Below are 20,105 nucleotides of genomic sequence, written 5' to 3'. Positions count from 1 at the left end.
GATCAATAACTCAAGTCAACACCTTTTAATTCTACACTTCAGTGAGGAGCTTCTATAAAATGGCAATACTTCAGTGTTATCGCTTTCTTTGTCAGCTCGGAAAAGTAGGTAGATATTAAAAAAGTGTAGGTATGAAGCTTATCTAAACTTGTTCAAATGTTCACACATCTTTGCAAATCTTATCGGTCGATTGGTCACGGTTCAAATATAATGATTACTTACCGACATAAAATAAGTAAAATTGTTTATTTGAGTACCTATAGTATAGTAGGTAGGTACCTATGCAACTTTTTTTATGGTAAGTTAGGTACGGTTAAGAATAAAATGTAAACAAATAAGTATGGTCCTCTTAAGTCAGTCATTCGACATTTAATTAGCTCATAGATTTCCTACAATAATTTATTAGCCCACTTTGAAGCAGCAAGGTTTTACGAAAACTGCAATTCAGCAATTCAGTGACCTAGTTATCTAGTCCCTACGATAATGTCTCTGGTCTTTTCCCCTTTTCTCACGATCTATGAAGACTAGCCCTTATGAGCCGCCGTTAGGATTTATTTGATGACGTATGTAGGTAGGTGATCACTAAGTAAGGTGCTGAGAATCATTTGAATTACGCAAATTAGGAACCTATCTAATAACGTCTAATAATCAATTTATCATTATTATCACAATTATCATAAGTCAGCATCAATTCAATCTGATGATATTGAAGTTGATTACAGTGATGTGATTATGATTATTCAAACGCAACTGATAAATTAAAACGTTAGTAATTTATCTAGCTTATAAGAAGGAATACTATCATTATGACTCTGAAAAAATTACACAGTTTTCAAAGTAAAGAAAATATTCTAAGCCTATTTGAATTTTATTCCTACCTATTATTTCATTTACTAAAACTACTACGCCATGGATAGTTCTGTACTAAATTGCTTGATGCTTTTAAATTCGCCTTTCCTTTAGGGATCGGCCCACTTAACCCATTAACACTGATGGCTAACTACTCTTGAGCAATGATTTTTTATAGTACAGATATGTTACCTTCATGTAATTGCAGTTTTCAATCTGTTCCGCGCAATCGAAAATTGCACACATTGACAACTTTTACTGATGAGTAAAACAAAAGATGCGTAAAAGCACGCAAATGAAAGAGATAGTTATTGTTTTAGTCATTGCGCTTCAAATGTTTACTAGTTCATTACTAACTACTAAACGTCCTAATTGGGTGGTATTTGAGTCTTCACAACGCGCGCGCTTGTAACAAATCTATACTATAAAAAATCATTGCTCTTGAGCCATTACGTATATTGATACCTACCTAAGGTCAAATAAAGTCTATCCTCGTTAAAAAGATGTAATAGAACTGAATCCCAACAAAAAAAAAAAACAAGGAAAGTCGGTCGCTACCTAGTTCTTGTAGGTAACAGTTACTTTAAGCGGATTGGTTGTGGTGATTACATCTTTGTGAGATCATACTTACTTACCCTTAACTACCCGGATTCAGATATATGTACGTCGTATACCTACTTTTAAAATTGACTGTAGAGTGTTCGTATTTTTTTAACGGGAACGTAGGACCACGTAGGACTTTTCAAGTCAGGCGCAAAGTGTTAGCTGGAGCTTATAGGTAACTGTGACAGTTGACTGTTGAGTAGTGTGTGAAAAGACCGTCTATAAAGAAAGGATCTTGTTTGGGAAATTAGGATACTTCTATCTTATTCCCTAAAACAATTTAATCAAAATCCATTATTCAATCATTCACATAAAAACTACATATAATTTCATACAGAAATACGGTTAAATATATTTTCTCTTATATCTAAATACTACATCCATAATTTCGTGGGTAGGTTTTAATTTTTTTTTACATTTTCCACATAATATGCAATAAATATATCTTATATAAATCTCGTACATAACACGTATTAGTATGTAGGTATCTATGGTTTTGCTACATTCTGTAAATATTTAATTTTGATTTTTTAAATCTGATTATATTTCTCAGGTATTCCGTTGATTCAGGATATGATTGGGAAAGACATAGATCTCTTATCTTTGTTGTTATAAGTTCTAGGTAGTATATACGTTGCAAAATGTAGATCTATACATATAACAATGTACTTATTACAATATGACTTAAAAACCTTTAGACACGATGACCTAACAGAAAGCAATTAATTACGATCAATTTATTTTAACGATGGTCAGTAGCACTACTCGTATCTTGTTAACAATATTTTAAATTAACTACTCGAATAAAACTTTTAAAATTAACGCTACAGATGTGACCATTGTTAAAATAAGCAATTAAATAAACATTTATTACATAGAAACGGACTATAAACTGGCTTAAATAACTTGTAACTGACTAGATCAATTCACAGGATACGCATTTTATGCACGACAGTAAATTATAACACGAACTAAAAACTAATAAACGCAGTTTAAAATCATAATTTGTAGCTAATATTAGAAATTCTATTAATATAAATCAGCTATTTCATTAATTAGAGTTACAATTATTTTTAAGTTACGGTAATGAATAAACTAAAAGGTAAACAACATAGAATAAATCTTTTAGTATTGATACTCTAACAATTGACCATGTCTCCAACACTCCAATAAAAAGCTTAAGTATCTGCTATTTAACAAAGAAACTTAATAGTTTGTGTTTTTTAATTTCTAAATATAATAAATATAGGCTCTTGTGAAGCTACCTTAAGAAAATATTAAAAGCTTTAGAAAAATAAATGCCATAGTTAGCGGCACACCTCACGTAGACACAGTCAGTTTATCCTTGCCTTATGTAAACGTTTGCCAACTTCCCTGTGGTTCAAGTATCGTCAAGCTAGACAACCCGAAGTTAAGAATTTCCAATTGTGAAGAGAAAATGCTATCCTGGATGTCAAGTTGGGGTTTACCTATTATACAGCCAAGTGATAAAAAAAGTAATAAATTCATAGTGTCACCTCTAATTTCGTTTTACGTAGCGAAATTCTCAACTCGGGAGTTGATAGAAATACATCAATTCCACAATGATAGAATACTTATGATAGGTTCAATAATATAACGTAACGTGTTCCTGTTGGGTGCGCGGTTTAGTTAGGCTTCTCTTTTTCCTTGTCGCTGCCATCTTTTTCTTTTTCCTTTTCCTTATCTTTGTCTTTTTTCTCTTGCAGTTGTTGCAGGTGCGCTGGCAAAGCTTTTAGTATCGCGTGGACCTTTTGAAAAGGAAAATAAAACTATGAATTATTTAAAATAAAAATTTATATTTTTATTTTAAATAATTCATAGATAGAATCATAGATAGAATATAATTCATAGAATATTCACATTCAATTTATAAAAATATAGAACTGACGAAATCTATTGAGGAAAATCATCGTTTGGAAATCTAGGTACTCATGTAGGTATGTAGAGCAAAGATATGATGACCTAATACGGTTTTCGCCAGAGGAAAATTTCAGCTTAACATTTAAATTTCGTGATCGTTTAATCCTTTTTTATGCACACTTAGAAAGATTGTGTTTTGTCTCTTCGCTCAGTATCAGAAGAAACTTAAGAATAAAAATAAATATCCCTTGGACATTACCTCTTCAGCAACAGCCATAAGCACGAACTCGAACTGCTGCTTGGTGGCGACGGTGCGCGTGCGCTGGTCGCGGATGTGCTCCAGCGTGGCGGCGATGTCGATCTCCTTGGCGCCCTTCGCCATGCGGTTCAGCACCATGTCGATGAGGCAGTACGTGCCTGACCGACCGGCTCCGTCACTGGAATATCACCAAGGAGGTTTAAATTAGGTGTTTATTTAGCTAAAGGAGGTTGATTTTGACATGCCTCTTTAAGTTGTTAAAAATCAAATGAGGATGATTACAATAAGATTGAAAAAGCACGCTATTTATTACCATGTAACGTTTTACCTCATAGTACGGCTACATACTTAGGTAATTAAAAAAAACACATGCTGTTTAAGAGCCATTGCTTTAAATATTCCAGTAACATGTGTTACAACGCTTGAAGCGTTCATTCGTCCAAATATCTTATATCAGATAATCAATTGATTGATAATCTGATTGTATGCTTATATATCACTGATATTTCTCACGGTCAATCAACTCATCGTTATGCTATGGCCATTCAAAGTTCAAGAGTATTTAATCTTTACGTGTAGCAGTTGATAAATAAATAATTTAAATAAATATCTTTTCCAATGATATTTAGTCTAAGCACTGATTAACTTGGGTAATTACAATCAAGATAATGATTTGATTAATACTCACGTCTACAATAATAACTATCATCAAGGAAGATTGCCGCTGATTTGGATAGGCTTAATTTTGGTTCATAGTCACACAAGAAAATATTTATCTACAAAAAATTACCTGCAGTGGACAACGATGGGGCACGATCTTCCTCGGTACGACTTGTTCACTTTTCTGAAAAAATATCAAGCCCGACTTGTATTATAAATTAAAATAAAAAAACATTTTGAAAAAAGGTTTTTATGATTTTTGGCTTTTGCCTACCAACCAAAAAGGAAATATTCATTTCTTGAATACAGGTCATTTAATTCAGAATGCCATTAAATATGTAAATTAGAGGAAAAATAACTTTTATTTTTAATCAATTTATTTGGCGTTCAACAGTTTTTTTAGGTAAAATGGCCAGTGCTAAGACCAAAATAAATGTTGCTTTTGGTAAAAACTTTTTTGAACAAAACTATTTGGCATAGGTATGTTATTAAGATGTGTCAATCTTGTGTCAATCAATAAAGTTAGTAACATGATAAAGTCTCACCTCCTGAATTCCAGCAGAGCCTTGGTCGATGATGGGACGCCGTTCTCAGGCCAGGAGAGGAAGTGGAACTGCGTGACAGTGCGAGTCTCGCCGGTGCGTTGGTTCTTCAGGTAGAAGCTGCGCACCAAGTAGTCGTCGCACCAGATATGCTCGCTCACCAGATGCACCTGAAATATGAAAATACATATTTTGATTAAGTACTATAAATATGTATAAATGCAGGGAATTTTCAAAATACTTTAAATATGACATGTTGCTAGTATTTAAATATTTTTCTAGGGCTTTTGACGAGCAAATATGAAATTAAAGAATAAATTTTTAGGTGGCTATTAAACAGCCGTTTTTTATTAGCGGTACTGGTTTATGTCCTTAACAACCCTAATAGGGTTTATGTCCTTAACAATCCTATTATATCATCAAGAAAAACGTACCTCATAGATATGATAAAGTTCAGATCCCTCTTCAGGCCAGTAGCGGTGGCACAGCTGTTGTCCGTTCTCGGTGAGACGTGTCAGCATTACCATGACGACGCTGCCTTGCTCCCATACCATCTGCCAGAAGTCAGGAGCCGTGTGCGCCATCGGGCCGGCCGCCGCGATGTATGCTGGGTTGCGCGGGTCGTGGTCAGTCTGGAAACCACGTTGGAAATGTCTAACTTACGTCATATCATTGCCCAGCTTTATCCCTACCCTATTATATTATGGAGTCGGAGCTGCATATCTTCTTCTTGCATACCTACTACTTATCTGACACCAGCTAGCTCTCTTCCTCTTCCAATCATTCCTACATTCTAACTCGCACTCCTCTGGATTACTTGATTTTTATTTCCCATCTTGTTTTTTACTAGTCCGGTTAGACTGGAAGCCGACCCCAACATAGTTTGGGAAAAAGGCTCGGAGGATGAGGATGATCTTGTTTTTTACTAAATGCATATTTAGGTAAGTACCTACACTAAAAATATCAAAATGGTACATTGGTTACTTTGGTTATTATCACTATTCATAGTTACGGATATAAAGAAGTTAAGTATTTGTAGAACTTACGATAGTCGAAGCATTGATATAATCAGATCCGAGGTGGTTAGACAGCGTGTTCAGCGTGACCCTGGAGTGATCATAGGGCAGGACGTCAGCATATCGGTTCTTGCCAGTGTTCTCCTGCTTCAGGGCTGCGGTGGTCGTGCAGGGCTCAGCTTCATACGCGCATAGGGCTCGCCATTCTTGCTCGAGGCGGTCTTTGTTGCGCAGATGATCTTCCATGTAAGCCTGGGGTGGAACATTTTTACATGTAGTACAATGGTGATGAAGACTTTGACTTTAATTTTATTGTCCGCTTTACTTACAAGAACAATGTGTCCGGTGGAGATGTCCATGTTAGTTAGAGCTGGTTCCTCGCTCCTGTAAAATAACAAAGCGTATCAAGAGGACTCTCTTAATATTTTTTTTTGAACAAAGTGAAACTGTCCGTAGAAGAAATCCATACTTGAACGTACAAACTGCCTATACATAAGTCGAAATGCTTACCACGACGATGTGCTGGATCGAGTTGAGGGAGAATTGCCTTCAGGTTCCTTGGAAAGCGAGGTGATGCGTTGCGGGGGCTCGGCAGGGTGCGGGGGAGCGGCGGCCGTCTGCTGACCAGTCCATTTACCAGACATACGAGCACGGCACAATTCCTGAAACACATGATAAGGTTTTAAAAACCTTCAGCCTTTTTGAAAATTAGAAGTGGAATATAGAATAGATGATGAAAAGAAAAAGCTTATATTCAAAGTATACCTGATAGTCTCTAGTAGCTTCAGCATCAATCTCAGCGGCAGAGGACAGGCCGTTCAATTTCCTCTTAGCACTCATGTCTCGCTTCAACAGTACAGCGAAGACCACGGCTCCTATCACCAGCACTAACAGACTTCCAATGAGAGCTGACAGTACAGGCAAGTCCAAGCCAAGGATTGGTTCAGGTGCGTCAATATGGTGGCTTACTGGGCGTTTACTCTGCAATCACAAAATACAAGTAAGATTCACATCCAATACTCCATTATAGGTCGAGATGAATAATGTTTGAATGCTGACCCTGTCACCGATGCCAGTGGAAAGAATTTGAGCTCCGGTTTGACGTCGTAAATCCTCCTTGATTTCATCTGGAAACAGTTGTTAGATTAGTTTATTGAAGAAAGAGCATAAAGTATTTGTAATAGAGGAAAAGCTTTATAGAGAGTATTTTCGTTGTGCGCCTTTAAATATCTTACCAACTTGATGCGCTACATCCATTGCATCATACCCCTTGTTATTTTTCTCAACTTTGAATGTAACCTCACTTGGATCAACTCTGAAACAAAAATGTCAAGTTGCTCTAACATTGTCCTGTATCGCTTGAAAATTATAAAAATTTAGAAAGAGATAAAAAAAGTAAAATACTACATAAGATTTCAAGAAGACTTTGTTAAAGTTACCGGGGGTTTGTAAAAGTGTTTTTCTCTAAACCAAGCATTTCTTCTAGTCTTGAAATAAATGAGATGCCTTTCTCCCAGTCAGTTAGGAACCTGAGGCAAACCGATCATAAAATCAATGGGAAAGTAACTTAACAGTTATTCTTTGTTTCATTTTGTTTTAGGAAATTGTGACTATGCTCACCTGTTCTTGAACTCGACGTAAGCATATGATGGGTCATAATCATAATCATTATGATCGTGGCCCCCCGACTTTTCTTCCTTTTCCGCGGGTTGAACGCCATGAGCTGAAAACAAAATCAGATCGAATTTATAAGTGGGGCGATATGGCATAACTACGTATTTATACAACATCGATATAGAACTTGAAACCATGCACTTTTTCGCTTAATGAAGAACATTTTTGACACAGGTAATATTAATTTGCCAAAGTAATTCGTAGCGGATTAATTCAAGACAGGTTAGATAGAAAAATATTTGGTTATGATCAAAAGCAGGAATCGAAGGAATACAATTATTTAGAGACAATGAAGCGCATAAATCATATATTATGGAAACAATGTAAACACTGAAAATAGAGAACATGATACAAAACATATTTATGTAGAGGTTGAAGCTGACATTATGACAATAAAATTAAACAAGGTGGGCTACAGAGAAGCAAGCCCAAAATTAACACATCGAAGAGTATAAAGGAAAAACAAAACAGAAAACATTTAGATGTAATCACACATAGCCAACACGTTGATACAGAGGACTATAACAGCCCATGCTTTGTGTCTCACAATAAATTAAAATGTGCTGAGGGAAACACTTAGTGCGGTGTTCTATACAAGACGTGGAAGTGCTTATAGATAAAAAAATATACTTTATTCAATGCAGCTCTAGCCTGTCGCCTGACTCTATTCGAGGGAACATCGACATATATCTAAAACAGTTATCTCAGGCCGCCGTGACACTAACCTGTCACTGAATTATTGTGGTATAAAATCTTTAATGTTTTTGCGTCCAGGCGCGGCCCAGGCTTTTTAACATCATCTCTTTCCCTACGCTTAAAGCCCCATTCGTTATTAAGCAAATCTTGAATATCCTCGGGATAAAATTTTGGATTTTCACCTGAAACATTGTCGGTTTATGTAACACCCTTGTTCTGATTCGAATCTCTTACAGATCAAAGTTCTTAAAATCAAGGGGGCCTAAGTGAAAAAATAGCCGTGAACTAAAACAACACATTGGTTAACTGAGAAGTACAAAATATAAGAAAAATCAATAAAATGTTAGTACGTCATACTTTAACAGAATGAGTGAGATAATGTTGCTGTTGTACCTACAATGCAAACGAAGCAGGAAGCAACACAAATTGCCGTCTTTACACGGAGTTACCGCTATGTAGTGAGGAGAACACCTGACTCACCTTGCAGCTCGTCAGCTCGCAGCGGCCCGCCCTCAGCGTACAGGGCGCCTTGAGGCTTTTGTTTAGAGTCAATCACATCACGCCAGTACTTCATGAAATATTCCTCCATTTGTTTGTTATGCTTTGCATCTACTACCGGTGAGTTATCTGCAGCGCAAAATTATAGCAATGAGTAATTATTTGACTACTTAATAACAGACATTAAACAAAGATATCTAGATCACCTTTCATATGGTAAGGATCGAGCTCTCCACTACCTGCATCAATGGGAAACTCATCCAGACCATCTTCATCAATGTAGACCCTTGGTTCAGGTAGTTCACCCGGATTTTCATACTCGAATGGGAAATGTTTCTCAGCAAAACTATGTTTGTAGTTCTTCCAAGCATTGGATCGAATTTCTTCGTCAAGAGGTGAAAACCTGTTGCTTGTGATATATTCCGCAGTGAATGGTGGAGCTTTGGTCTTGTACTTGCGGAAATGGGCACCCAAGCGTTCTTCATCAGAGTACGCCATATTAGGTTCATTCTCACCAAGAACCGATTTCTTCTCTTTGTCGATCATAACTCTGGGTAAAGAGCTAACGTCGTTCACGGGTTTTGCTTCTTTCTGGGCAAGGATTCGTTCTCTGAATCCTGAAAATGGTAGAATAATGGGGGATTCCTCGTTTCCACCCATTAGCATCAAATCACGTAATTTGTCACTCGGAGTTTCGGGTTCGGGTTGTTCATTATCTTTTATGAAAAAAAAGAAAATATATTAGTTACTTCAATCTGTAACCAAAGCTAAACATATGTTTTAAGGATATTTACTTTACCTTTCGGTATAAACGCAGTCGGGTCATCATCTGGTGTTAGGGGTGGGTTGTAAACCTCATTCGCGAAGTTCGAGTCTGCGAGTGCTGAGTTTGGAGTAAAGCGGACATACGCTGTCTCATCAGGTTCCATCTGTAACACATCATTATTATAAATAGAATTTTCTACTCGTAAATTATCAGTCTCTGTACTAAAAGGTAAAGTACGACATACCTCCTCAGCATTTTCATCAGGGTTATCCTCCGAAGTGGTGCTTAGTTTCGGGTCAGCGAAATGGTCACATATCTTTGTGTTCACAGTAGCTGGGTCACTGGAATTAAAAATAATGATGTTTAAGATCTTCAAAGCTATTGCCGTAAATAAAGAACATGTGATTACAAAACAGTCGTTTAGTATAGTACTCTATTGTCCGTATACTGAAACGTCACACAATTTTAAGTACTGTTCAAAGATAATTATGTATGTTCACACACTAGACTTTTAACTAGGAGTTAGAGTTAAGCAACGTTTAAGTATTTCGGGATATATTTACAAAAACTGCTGTTTAGCAGCCGAGTTTGAATAAATTATTCTAAGTTATGTACGAACTAACAGGTCTTGTCTCAGCGTGTACAGCATGGCTTGCAGCACACACTGCGTGTACGCATGCTCCCAGCGGTAGCCGCGGGAGGCCAGCCGCTGCAGCTCGCCTTCGAACCACTGCAGCTGCTCTGAGCTCATGTCATACCTGCAAGAGAGTTGACATGTTGAGGTGAAGTCTTGTCTCGAGTAGAAGTCGCGATGAAAATAATACCTACATTTGGAGGAGACTGACCAGAAACTACTAAAAATCGTTCTAAAAATAAACTGATAAAAAACAATTGACAACTCAAATTTGGAACTGTTGTAATGCGAATTCAAATAACGAAATCAAAAGCTTGAAAATCGTTAAAAAATAAATAATCACCGAAATGATAACAACGAAAAAAACTTACTGAAAGAGCGACCCCTCCTCCACTTCCTTTTCATACACCGGTATACATTTACCGAAGGCGAAATCTAAGAGGAAAAATGCGTAGCAATCAATATAATGTTAAGTAATTAATCATATAGAACTAATAATCAGTATTACCATAATTAAGTTAGACTATAAAAAGTTATTCCAAGTTAACGTACCGTCATAGCACCATTCCACCCCCTCCACGCATAATGATGCGCTGAATAAGCAACCTGAACAAAAAAATATTGTGTTAATAACAAAACAATATTGAAAGTTATGGAAGTAAGTATTAATGCTACAAATCATTTTAGAATGCTGCTATATAGACCTATATTTATTATTCAGTACCTCGCCAGCAAAGCCAAACAATTATTTTCAATTGTGTACTCTGAAACACATTTCACTGAGTTTTTTTTAACTCACCCCTATTTCTATTATTTCATTCAAACACAAGTAAGTTTAAATACACCCCATTGAGCGTAAATAACCTGAATAAATATTTTATTTTCCTTTCAAGTACTGCAGTATTTACTGTGAACGCTACGGGAAGGACAACAAAGGAAATCGATACTGTAAGACTACAAAGTTGGTCTTTACTGGGAATAAAAGTAAACAACAAGCGGCACAAAGTGTTACCCACCGCCCCACGGCTCTTTGAAGGTTTCTTTGCGAATGTACAATAAGCTCATTGAGTTCAAACTTCAAATATACATAGCAGTAAATGTATATTTAGATTTTGAGAGATTCAACATTGCAGCGTCTTTAATTTCGTAAGCCTACGCAAATGTTTCGTAGCTAAGCAAATATTAGAGTCTAGCACCACGAAAACGCTACACGACAACTACGCGCTACGCGGCCTCTACGAAAATACTACGCGTGTGCGTAGCACTTTCGTAGCAGCCGCGTAGCATTTTGTGCATGACCGGTATGATGATAGTCTGTAAAGATGCTTTCAACACGCGGTCAAACTTAACATTCAAAGACCATTAATTATGCGGTATAAAAATAAAACCACAAGAAAATTACAAGCCAGTAATATTTTATGAAGCTTTGAAGCGAGTCTTCTTTCATTTATTAAACGTTTGAAGTTTTATTCCTATTCGTTTGTTGACCTATCGCCATGACGTCACGAACTCGCAGCTGACATTTAGTGAGAAGGGCGCTCACCTATGTTCCCATCGGCATGCGAGGGCGCCAGCGCGCAGAGCAGCGCCAGCGCCCATAGAGCCTGTCGTATTGACAGACGGAACATTACATCTGAAAACAAAAAAAAAATATTAAAATTATTGTATGCCTATGTACCTACTACAATAAAGAATTTTGCATTAAATTTTTTTATTATTAAATTTTTGCATTGCAATAAAAATCACAAAATTCGTCAAACATTTTTTTTTATAAAAAATGTCGGAAACTAACGAAAGCATCGTATATTGTCTGGGTTGAAAGGCACATTAAAATTCATTTATTTTTATCGTGCAAATAGGATTTTACGGTCAGAATCGCTTCTATGTGGAAACTATGTAAATTGTTGACTAAAACTTATGGTAAGCTTACAATAAGCACCTGTAGGTAGCCACCTAAATACCTCGCATTATTATTTACTACATAACGTCTACCCACCTACACGACTTAACTTGGAAACTATTATAGCCCGTAGAGGTCACAGTAACGATTAAAGTTAAAACTTTATTCCATACCATAGCCACTACCCTTTCAACTGTCAAGCAATGAAAAGCGATTAGGGTCCTATTATTGCGTCAAAGTTGTAATGGCCTGTAAAAACTTCCCACCGTTGAATACTAAGCTATAATGACGTAGCTTATTTATTCAAAATTATTTACATAATAACAACCGTGACTTAAAAAACTATAAGGCATTGAGTGATTTTGAAAATGGAACGAAAAAGTTAAATGATCACTTCCACCGATTACGAGATAAAACTCCTTTGTGAACATGGGATCACAATGGCAAGTACTGTAGTGCATTTTTAAATGTTCAAAGAAGAAATCTGACTGTATAGACAACACCTACGTTTGAAAATCGAAGACGAAATAAAAGAACACATATGTAAATGCAAGTTTGTCACCGCAGTACGTCGTTTGTTCTGCTAGGAGCGTTTATATGAGAGTTCGATCGGTGCCAGCTCTAAAGTATATAATGATAGGTAGCACATACCTTGGCGACACGTAAGGCTTTCATCGATAGCATGAAGTTTGGTAAAGTAGCAATATAAAAGGAAATGTTCTAGTTTACATAGCCATGTTATGAAAATTTTGTTGGGCTTACAGATTTTCAAAGCTCGTTTACAAAAAGTAGTGTATAGTTGAGCGGAGAAGTCCCGCTTAAGACTGTTTTAATTTCATATAAAACTTGGAAAATAAAAACGAGTCCTTTCCTAAAACATAAAGCACATATAAAGGACGCTATAATAACATTGTAATCCTGTACCTACAAGAGCGACAAAATATAGGGTCGTATTTACAATCGATGTGATAAATACAAAGCCCTTGAGCCATCTATCTTTGTTTAGCTCTGTACGACCCACATCCCTCACCTCACGCCGACAAATTAATTCCGACGGGACCAGAGACAAGACCGGAGGCGTCTTTATTTATGGTCTAAACACCGACACGCTTTCCCGACCTGTTTTGATCATATTGCTAACTTATTTACCGACAAAACTTCGAAAATAAATCTGATCATATCAGTTTAGGCTTACAGCTGTCTTGGGTTGTTAAGGATTTGATCCCAAAATACATGTGGATGTTAACATTTATTTATAGGTATTTGTTGATAGATCAAACAGAATTCAATAAGTATTAGGTAACGTCGCACACTGGGAGATGATTTTAGTCCTCAAAAGACATCTCCACAGTTGTCTAAAACTAAATAAATATCTCCTTCTTGGTCCTTTTAAAATCTAAATTTGTAGCAAACTTCTCTTTCCTTATCAAATTATTCTAAAAGAATTTCAGCCCAAATTACATTCCGATATAAAGCTTTATATTATTACCAAGTATAGGTTCTCGTACCTACGTGTAGGACTCCTATATATAATTCCATTTGATTACATTTTCCCGATTCTACTTAGTATTGACTCGTGACGTTGGCCAGAGGTGGGCGTTTGCTCGGGGCGTGGGAGACGCAAAGCACTCTACACTGGTACCTATACATACATACATATAACAAGCCTTTGGAGCCAAGAACCTCTTCTAATAACAAGTTCTCAGAAATAAGAACGTTTAGTTAGCACAGGGATGGTTCTTCACTGGTTAGAAACGCTGCTTGAAAATACATGCAGTGCTAATAAATTTAATTTCTACAAGTTCTCTGTAAATACGTCTAGAAAGAAAATTGTATGATGGCGATTTCCTCCCATTTTGTCCCATCGAAACACCAACTGTACTTCCAGTTGACTGAAAATTAATTGACATCTACACCACCTGAGATTAAACTAAGTTTTCGACCTATAAACCTACAAGGCTGTTTACTTATGGAGTATCGTCGATAAATAAAGCGGTGACATGAATGATCCACTTGTCTGCTTAAGATACGAACATCATCCAAGTCATGATTTTATCTCAATGACTGAGCGTGATCTCACTATGTTGCGGTCATGTCGAAACTTGCTTCAACAAACCGCATTATTACGACCAACTCTTACAAAACAATTAATTGAAAAGGGTATTGTTTGAATCTTAATGAAATAATTAAAGTCGTGCTTTCGTAGCTGGGTATTGAACGCAATGTGAATAACAAGCGCGCGTGGGCGCTGGCGAGCTTGCAGGTGACAGCTCGCTGCAGGTAACTAATTAAATTCTGGAAGCTCCGGCTATATATAGACGTCTATGCATCTATCACCAGGTACTGTGTGGGAGGGAAATTAGATATCGCAGGAATTATTTACGAGAAGTCTTTTAAAAACGAGGAGCTTGTCAATTTTCGTTAGTAACCGAATACTTTTCCAATGCTAAAGAATTTCAACGATTCTTTTTTTATTGAAGCGGTATCGTCGAAGCTCGAACGTCGTAGTTATGTAGATACTTACATATATATTGTTACTAAAATCGTTTTCTATTTGTTTTGCATATGTCTATGTTTTTCATTAAAGTACATACTGTACTTTTATGAGATGTTAGTTTACCATCCAAAATAAACTCAATTATTGAGCAAGGAATTACGAAAACACAAAGTTTCACCAAACTTAGTGTATAGGTAAACAAAACTTTGAAAGTACGTTACCTAACTTGTCAAAAGTATTGCGAGTTTTGGATGATTCCCGATTTAGTACCATTTACGAAATACTAAGACCAAAGAAGTCTTATAATACCCCCAGTAACAGTGGAGGAAACTTTCTATTAGAATATGGACTTAGAAACACTTTTAAGTTTTAAAAAGAGGGGGAAAAAATAAAAATGATTATTTGTCTCAAAACAATCAGAATAATTTTATAAATGAGAGAACCCCAGTACCTAAGTTGATAATAAGAGTCCTTAAAGAGGCTGAACATAACACAAGACTTGTGCCTTCTCTCCAATGTTTAAAATTGAAAGTAAAACAAACCAGAGAATCAATACGTCGGCGTCGCTATAAACTGAACCACCTAGTATTGCTTTGGACGTAAACCGTCAAGAAAAGCCCAATGCAATTTACCGAGAGTGCTAGAAGTAGAACCACCCTTCAATTTCTATTTATTGCACCGATGTATTTGCTTCAACTAAAAGGGATGTAAGCGTTATGACTTGATCACATCAATAGTGGCCCAGTTATGAGGATATTACTAAAATAGCTGCAGGCCACGTCTTGCTATATTTATTTTCCAGGCTAACATAGCGTTGAAAGCTTCTAAAAATACGTCTAATCTGCTTAGAGGCAACATATTGTGTGTTGTGGGCGTTGTGGCTGGAATCTTAAAGTTATGTATAAGTAACATTAGATTGGCATATAAAATGCATCATGATTCCATTTACAAATAAAGAAATTCCTTGCTTCCCAAAATAATACATCCCCAATATATCCTAATATTGTACAGGTTGATAATATTAAGTGGTAGAAGAGATAATTATGGAACCGGAACGCTTATAGGTTCGATGAAAATAAGTAACATGCAACCGGCCATGTTAATCCAGTAGATTGGATTGAAAGAGTTGAATTCGATTGTAATAGGAAAGGTCATGCGTGGGTCCACTGAATACGTTAAGGTTGGACTGGACCCCGCAAAGTTTGCTAATCCAATGATACTACACTGAATTGGTCCATTTATCTGAATATTTTAGGTTTGGAAAAAGTTTTCGTGCTGTAGGTACGTGATATTGCTTAGTTCAATAAGATGATTTTAACAAAAGTTAGGCTTAAGTTACCAAAGAACATCTAGGCTAAAATATTTTTAATGGGTACCTTGTACATTAATGTCGACAGATCGAAGCCAAATCCTTATGTCCAACAGCCCAACAGTGGACCGACAAAAGTAAATGACATTATCAAAACGGCATACAAACAGACAATTATGAAGTACGAACAGCTGGTTACTTAGGTGCCTAAAGTTCATCATATGCAAATGGAAACGCATTTCAGTTTCATGAAGTTATAGTGATGTTTTAACTTTAGGACATAATACCAACTGCAAATGCCACTTAGATTTTTAATAAATAAAAACGGCTTTGTTACAGTCGCTTTAGAAACAACTTTTTCAACTGAAACACAACAGAGCTTTATAAAAGCGTTGCAATAAAACTGAATAGGTAGGAAGTGGCGCAACTACACGAGTTTCCAATATACCACCGGCTTCAATTCAAAATGGGTTCAATATGAGAACGTTCATATAAATTATTAAGAAGTTTGTGAATCGATAGCAAGAGTGCAGGCGTGCTCTAGAATATTGATATGATTGCATGTCTGAAGTGAAGGCCGATCAATGTATGTGGCATGTGTTGAGATCTACTTTGGTATGTAATACACTTAAATTCACAAGATAAAGAGTGTAAGGGTTTCGCTCAATTTTCATTAACTACTTATCACTATGTTTTCACTAAGTTTTTTTAAAAGCAAGTATCAGCTAATACCTAAGCCGAATAAATAGTCAATGATAGGTTGACCATGATCAACTTAGACGTTCATGACTATGTTGGGGTCGGCTTATGTAGGTAACAACTTAGACATTTGGTGATTTATATGATGAACAGTTTACAATAATTTAATTTTTACAACGATTGTCCTTATATACCTTCCTATTTGCCTGTTATCACACAGATAGTTGTTGTGGCCAAGGAGGTCACGAAACATTTCTGGGTTTTCAGATGAATTTTATTAGTTTATGAGATTATTATTAACGCAGCATAATTATGAAGGACGATTAATGTTTACTTATGTTTACACTTCATGATAAATGACCGTTATTGATATTGTATGAATGATTGTTTACTTTCATAAACACCGTATGTGATGATTCTAAGGTTCAAATTAGGTGCTGATGATAACAAATCCTAATTGCATGTATGTAAGTAGGACATTCATTATTTTTAAATTATATTGAGAATTTCCGTAATGTTCATTTAAATGTATTTCCTAAACTTTGATTGCTTCAAATATTTACTGTTTGTTTTCCTATCGCCTTAGAAAAGTAAAGAGAATAAAGCCCTTCAAGGGTAAGGAAATTATTTTATCTAAGCTTGGGAGCAACAACCATTTTATTATTCAAGTGTTGATTTTTGGCATAAAAGCGATCATATAATTTGTTAAAGGTTAAATAAAAATGAAATCTACCTGTTATGCGGAAATACTGACAGATGACTTGCTAAAGAAATATTTAACAAATAAAGGTGGGACACACAATCATATAAAATATGTAAAGCGAAAAATAACCCTAAGGTGCATTTTAATTAAATAAATATCATTATGGTAACATGCATTTACAGTAGGTACTATTAAGTTATTACTTGAACATGTTATACGTGCGCAGAAATATTAATTTTAATGGCCTCTATTAATTGTCTACATGACTTCATGACGAAAAGAATTATTATCATTCTATGTTTAGTGTTTACCACAAATAAGTTATAGCTTTATAAATGTAATTCCACGAATAGTCGTTTGATATCAACCCCAAACACATCGGAATAAAAGCTAAAGTTGCGCAGATCGCAGATACAACGTTCTATAGTTTGTTATGTCGGATCCACTGACGTAGGCACTCATGCCCTTTACCTCCCACGCGAAATGTATCAAGATACCATTTTATTGCTTGGATCTGAATTTATTGTACATTAACTACAATTATCTTTATCAGATAGCTTCGCTCGCAAATATTCCCGGAAGAGGAACAACGTTACACTAATTAGAAAGATGACTGACAGTGCAGCGAGGGGCTGCCACGGTTGAACCACTTTATCGATCACGGTAGCTAAAATTAAACATGGAGAAGAATAATAGTAATTAAGGAACACATTAGGAAACTCACTGAAGCCTTTAGTTTATAAACAAACACTCACAGTCTGAATTGTTATTAAATGCGAACTCGTGTAACAGGTTTCCCGTTAATATGCAGATATGGCGACGGCGCCTGAAAACATCTAAGTGAAAAGGGCGAGTCGGTCGAGCTAAATGTAATGATAGTTCTACGCACCGTTTAGAGGCGACGATAACACTGGAACATGTTCGAGATAGAGCTGATACACTTAGCCCCCTCAGTGCGGACACTGAGGCACAGGTTGAGCGAGTCGAGCGGGTGCGAAGCCGCCAGCTGTGTGCCGGCGAGCGGGCCTGCGCACTCCGCTCTATCGATCCTGCGCCCGTCCATTCACGTGCTGCCACTTCGCCGCCTACATAACGACGCACCGACGCACCGTTACACACCAATCATCATTAGATAACGCGATATTAGCACTGGACCCTCCGACCTGCCACTTCAGACACTTCACACGGACAACTATTTGCTATTTATCGATAAAGCTTTGCTGGAAAGCCTAGATTCGGAACTTTCGAGTATTACGTAACAGGAGCTTGCAAGCTAGAACTAGGGCTAGTTATGCACTTAGAGCTACGTACAATTTGATCGAAGCATTACGTTTGAGTACATATAGGAATGTGTCGGCTGGAGTTGGTATTCGCCCACGCCAAGTTATCGCCACCCCGCATGTAAATGACGTAGTTACGATAACGCGGCTTCGGGCCACGCCAATGTCGCTCTAACTCCTACCCTACAATGGCCAACATTAATTTATGTGCCGTTTAGTTGTCGCTGTTCGTAGGTCTTCTCTAACCAGTTACGTAGGAAATCAATAAGCTAGGTAATCAATTTGAATTAAGGGAACAGTTTGAAATCGGAGGAAGGATTAGCTTAGCACTGAAAACCAAATCCTATCTTCTTTCTACCAATATTGTAAACAACATAGTTTGAATGTATGGATAAATGTTTGGCACTCTTTCACGGAAGAACTCCTAATGGGATTTTGATGAAACGTGGCAGTTAACATTTACTTGTATCAGACCTACTACTTACCCCAGTGCGGTAAGAAGTTAACCCAGGAACCGGGAGAAGCTGCGAACATCATCCGTACAATTAGTGCATTGTTAACGAATGCCGAATTCATCTACTACCTTCCAAACACATACAAGACAGGGTGATAGAAACAAGTAAACTTGGTCTTCAACATAAGTGGAGCAGATAATACAGATATACAAGGCAGCTTCGCGCTGTGACATGCATACATAATTCGATGACATACTTCCAGAAGGTATTTAGTTGGGCAGACAGGCCGTAAAGTAATGCTACCACATTAAATAAGGCGGGACCAAACTTAATGAAATTGCTCCTTGACCGGTTTTATGACTTTAATGAAGAGGGTATTTACGGTATTTAATTTACCAACTGTATTAACTGGCACATTCTTTATTTAGAGGAACCAGATCTGCATCATATTCTTGGGTGAAACCTCTTTTCTTTGAAATTACTTTTTTTAATACAGTGGAACTTCTGTATTTAATCCGGGAATGCTTACTTTAAGTTGGGTAATTATCAGGTTCAGAGAAAAAGTGGTTAAACACAAAGGGTGAGTTAGACACTAAGGGTGTGTTACTTTTAAAGGCTAACTTTTTGTCGGCCCATTGCTGAGCACATGCCTCCTCTCCGGGGAGAAGAATTTAATAATAACGATTACCAAACCATAACCAACCGTTTATTACCCGCCGATTTGACAACTGAAAATGGTGCAAGGTGCAACTCACTGTAAGTATTTTCCACTCTGCAAAACGTCTAGTGTACTTACTTCGTCAGTAAATCGAGTTATATTCTAGTAGCGAGGTCCGACGAGAACGTAATTATTACGCGCGTTCCCTTTGTTAGCATTTTTATTAAGCTCTACACAGCCGTTGAAAAGAAATGGAATTAAATAATAATGCACAATGCCTGTGGCGCCACTTGCATTTTAAAAGCTTCGAGCAAGAATGCGTAATATTTCTTCGTCTGTCTAGTATTATATTATGAAAAAGTTAAGAAAATACGTAGGTACCCAAGTGCATTTAAATCCACGATATCCTATTAGTTTATCCACCGAGATTTGTGTAAAAAGGGGCCGCGTCATTATTGATTGATATAGATGCACTATTTGTAATGATACCTATATCTCTATCGCGATATATGAACTTTCTTTAACA

At 36.7% G+C, this 20,105-nt stretch overlaps 1 protein-coding gene across 6 annotated transcripts; it reads right to left on the bottom strand.

Moving 5' to 3' along the window:
• Positions 1-1,757: 1,757 nt before the first annotated feature.
• On the bottom strand, positions 1,758-18,540 carry LOC110372540 (receptor-type tyrosine-protein phosphatase N2). 6 transcript variants are annotated; one of them, XM_049839070.2, is made up of 23 exons: positions 18,076-18,540; positions 11,622-11,711; positions 10,631-10,684; positions 10,450-10,513; positions 10,068-10,202; positions 9,689-9,785; positions 9,478-9,607; positions 8,885-9,394; positions 8,661-8,807; positions 8,210-8,362; positions 7,431-7,533; positions 7,250-7,339; positions 7,046-7,125; positions 6,870-6,937; positions 6,576-6,791; positions 6,321-6,472; positions 6,140-6,194; positions 5,841-6,062; positions 5,229-5,426; positions 4,798-4,964; positions 4,383-4,436; positions 3,593-3,770; positions 1,758-3,221 (listed from the first exon to the last, which is right to left on the bottom strand). In XM_049839070.2, the coding sequence occupies exons 2-23, from the start codon at positions 11,704-11,706 to the stop codon at positions 3,099-3,101; spliced, it is 3,081 nt and encodes a 1,026-aa protein (XP_049695027.2). In that variant the 5' UTR covers positions 11,707-11,711; positions 18,076-18,540; the 3' UTR covers positions 1,758-3,098. The 6 variants fall into 6 exon arrangements, with proteins under 6 accessions (XP_049695027.2, XP_049695028.2, XP_049695029.2 ...); XM_049839071.2 differs by lacking the exon at positions 18,076-18,540 and adding an exon at positions 17,942-17,975; XM_049839072.2 differs by lacking the exon at positions 18,076-18,540 and adding an exon at positions 17,911-17,965.
• Between the last annotated feature and the right edge of the window lie 1,565 nt (positions 18,541-20,105).

This window comes from Helicoverpa armigera, chromosome 9 (genome assembly GCF_030705265.1).
Source record: "Helicoverpa armigera isolate CAAS_96S chromosome 9, ASM3070526v1, whole genome shotgun sequence".
Lineage (NCBI taxonomy): Eukaryota > Metazoa > Arthropoda > Insecta > Lepidoptera > Noctuidae > Helicoverpa > Helicoverpa armigera.
Note: the sequence above shows the minus strand (reverse complement) of the source record. Positions and strands in the feature narration are given on the sequence as shown.

Bases quoted from the DNA above. Each gene is read 5' to 3' on its own strand.
- LOC110372540 (XM_049839070.2), bottom strand. From the start codon at position 11,706: ATGTTCCGTCTGTCAATACGACAGGCTCTATGGGCGCTGGCGCTGCTC. The intron at 10,685-11,621 runs GTGAGCGCCCTT...TTTTTTGTTCAG, and splicing joins GCATGCCGATGGGAACATAG to GTTGCTTATTCAGCGCATCA. The intron at 10,203-10,449 runs GTAAGTTTTTTT...ACTCTCTTGCAG, and splicing joins GAGGAGGGGTCGCTCTTTCA to GTATGACATGAGCTCAGAGC.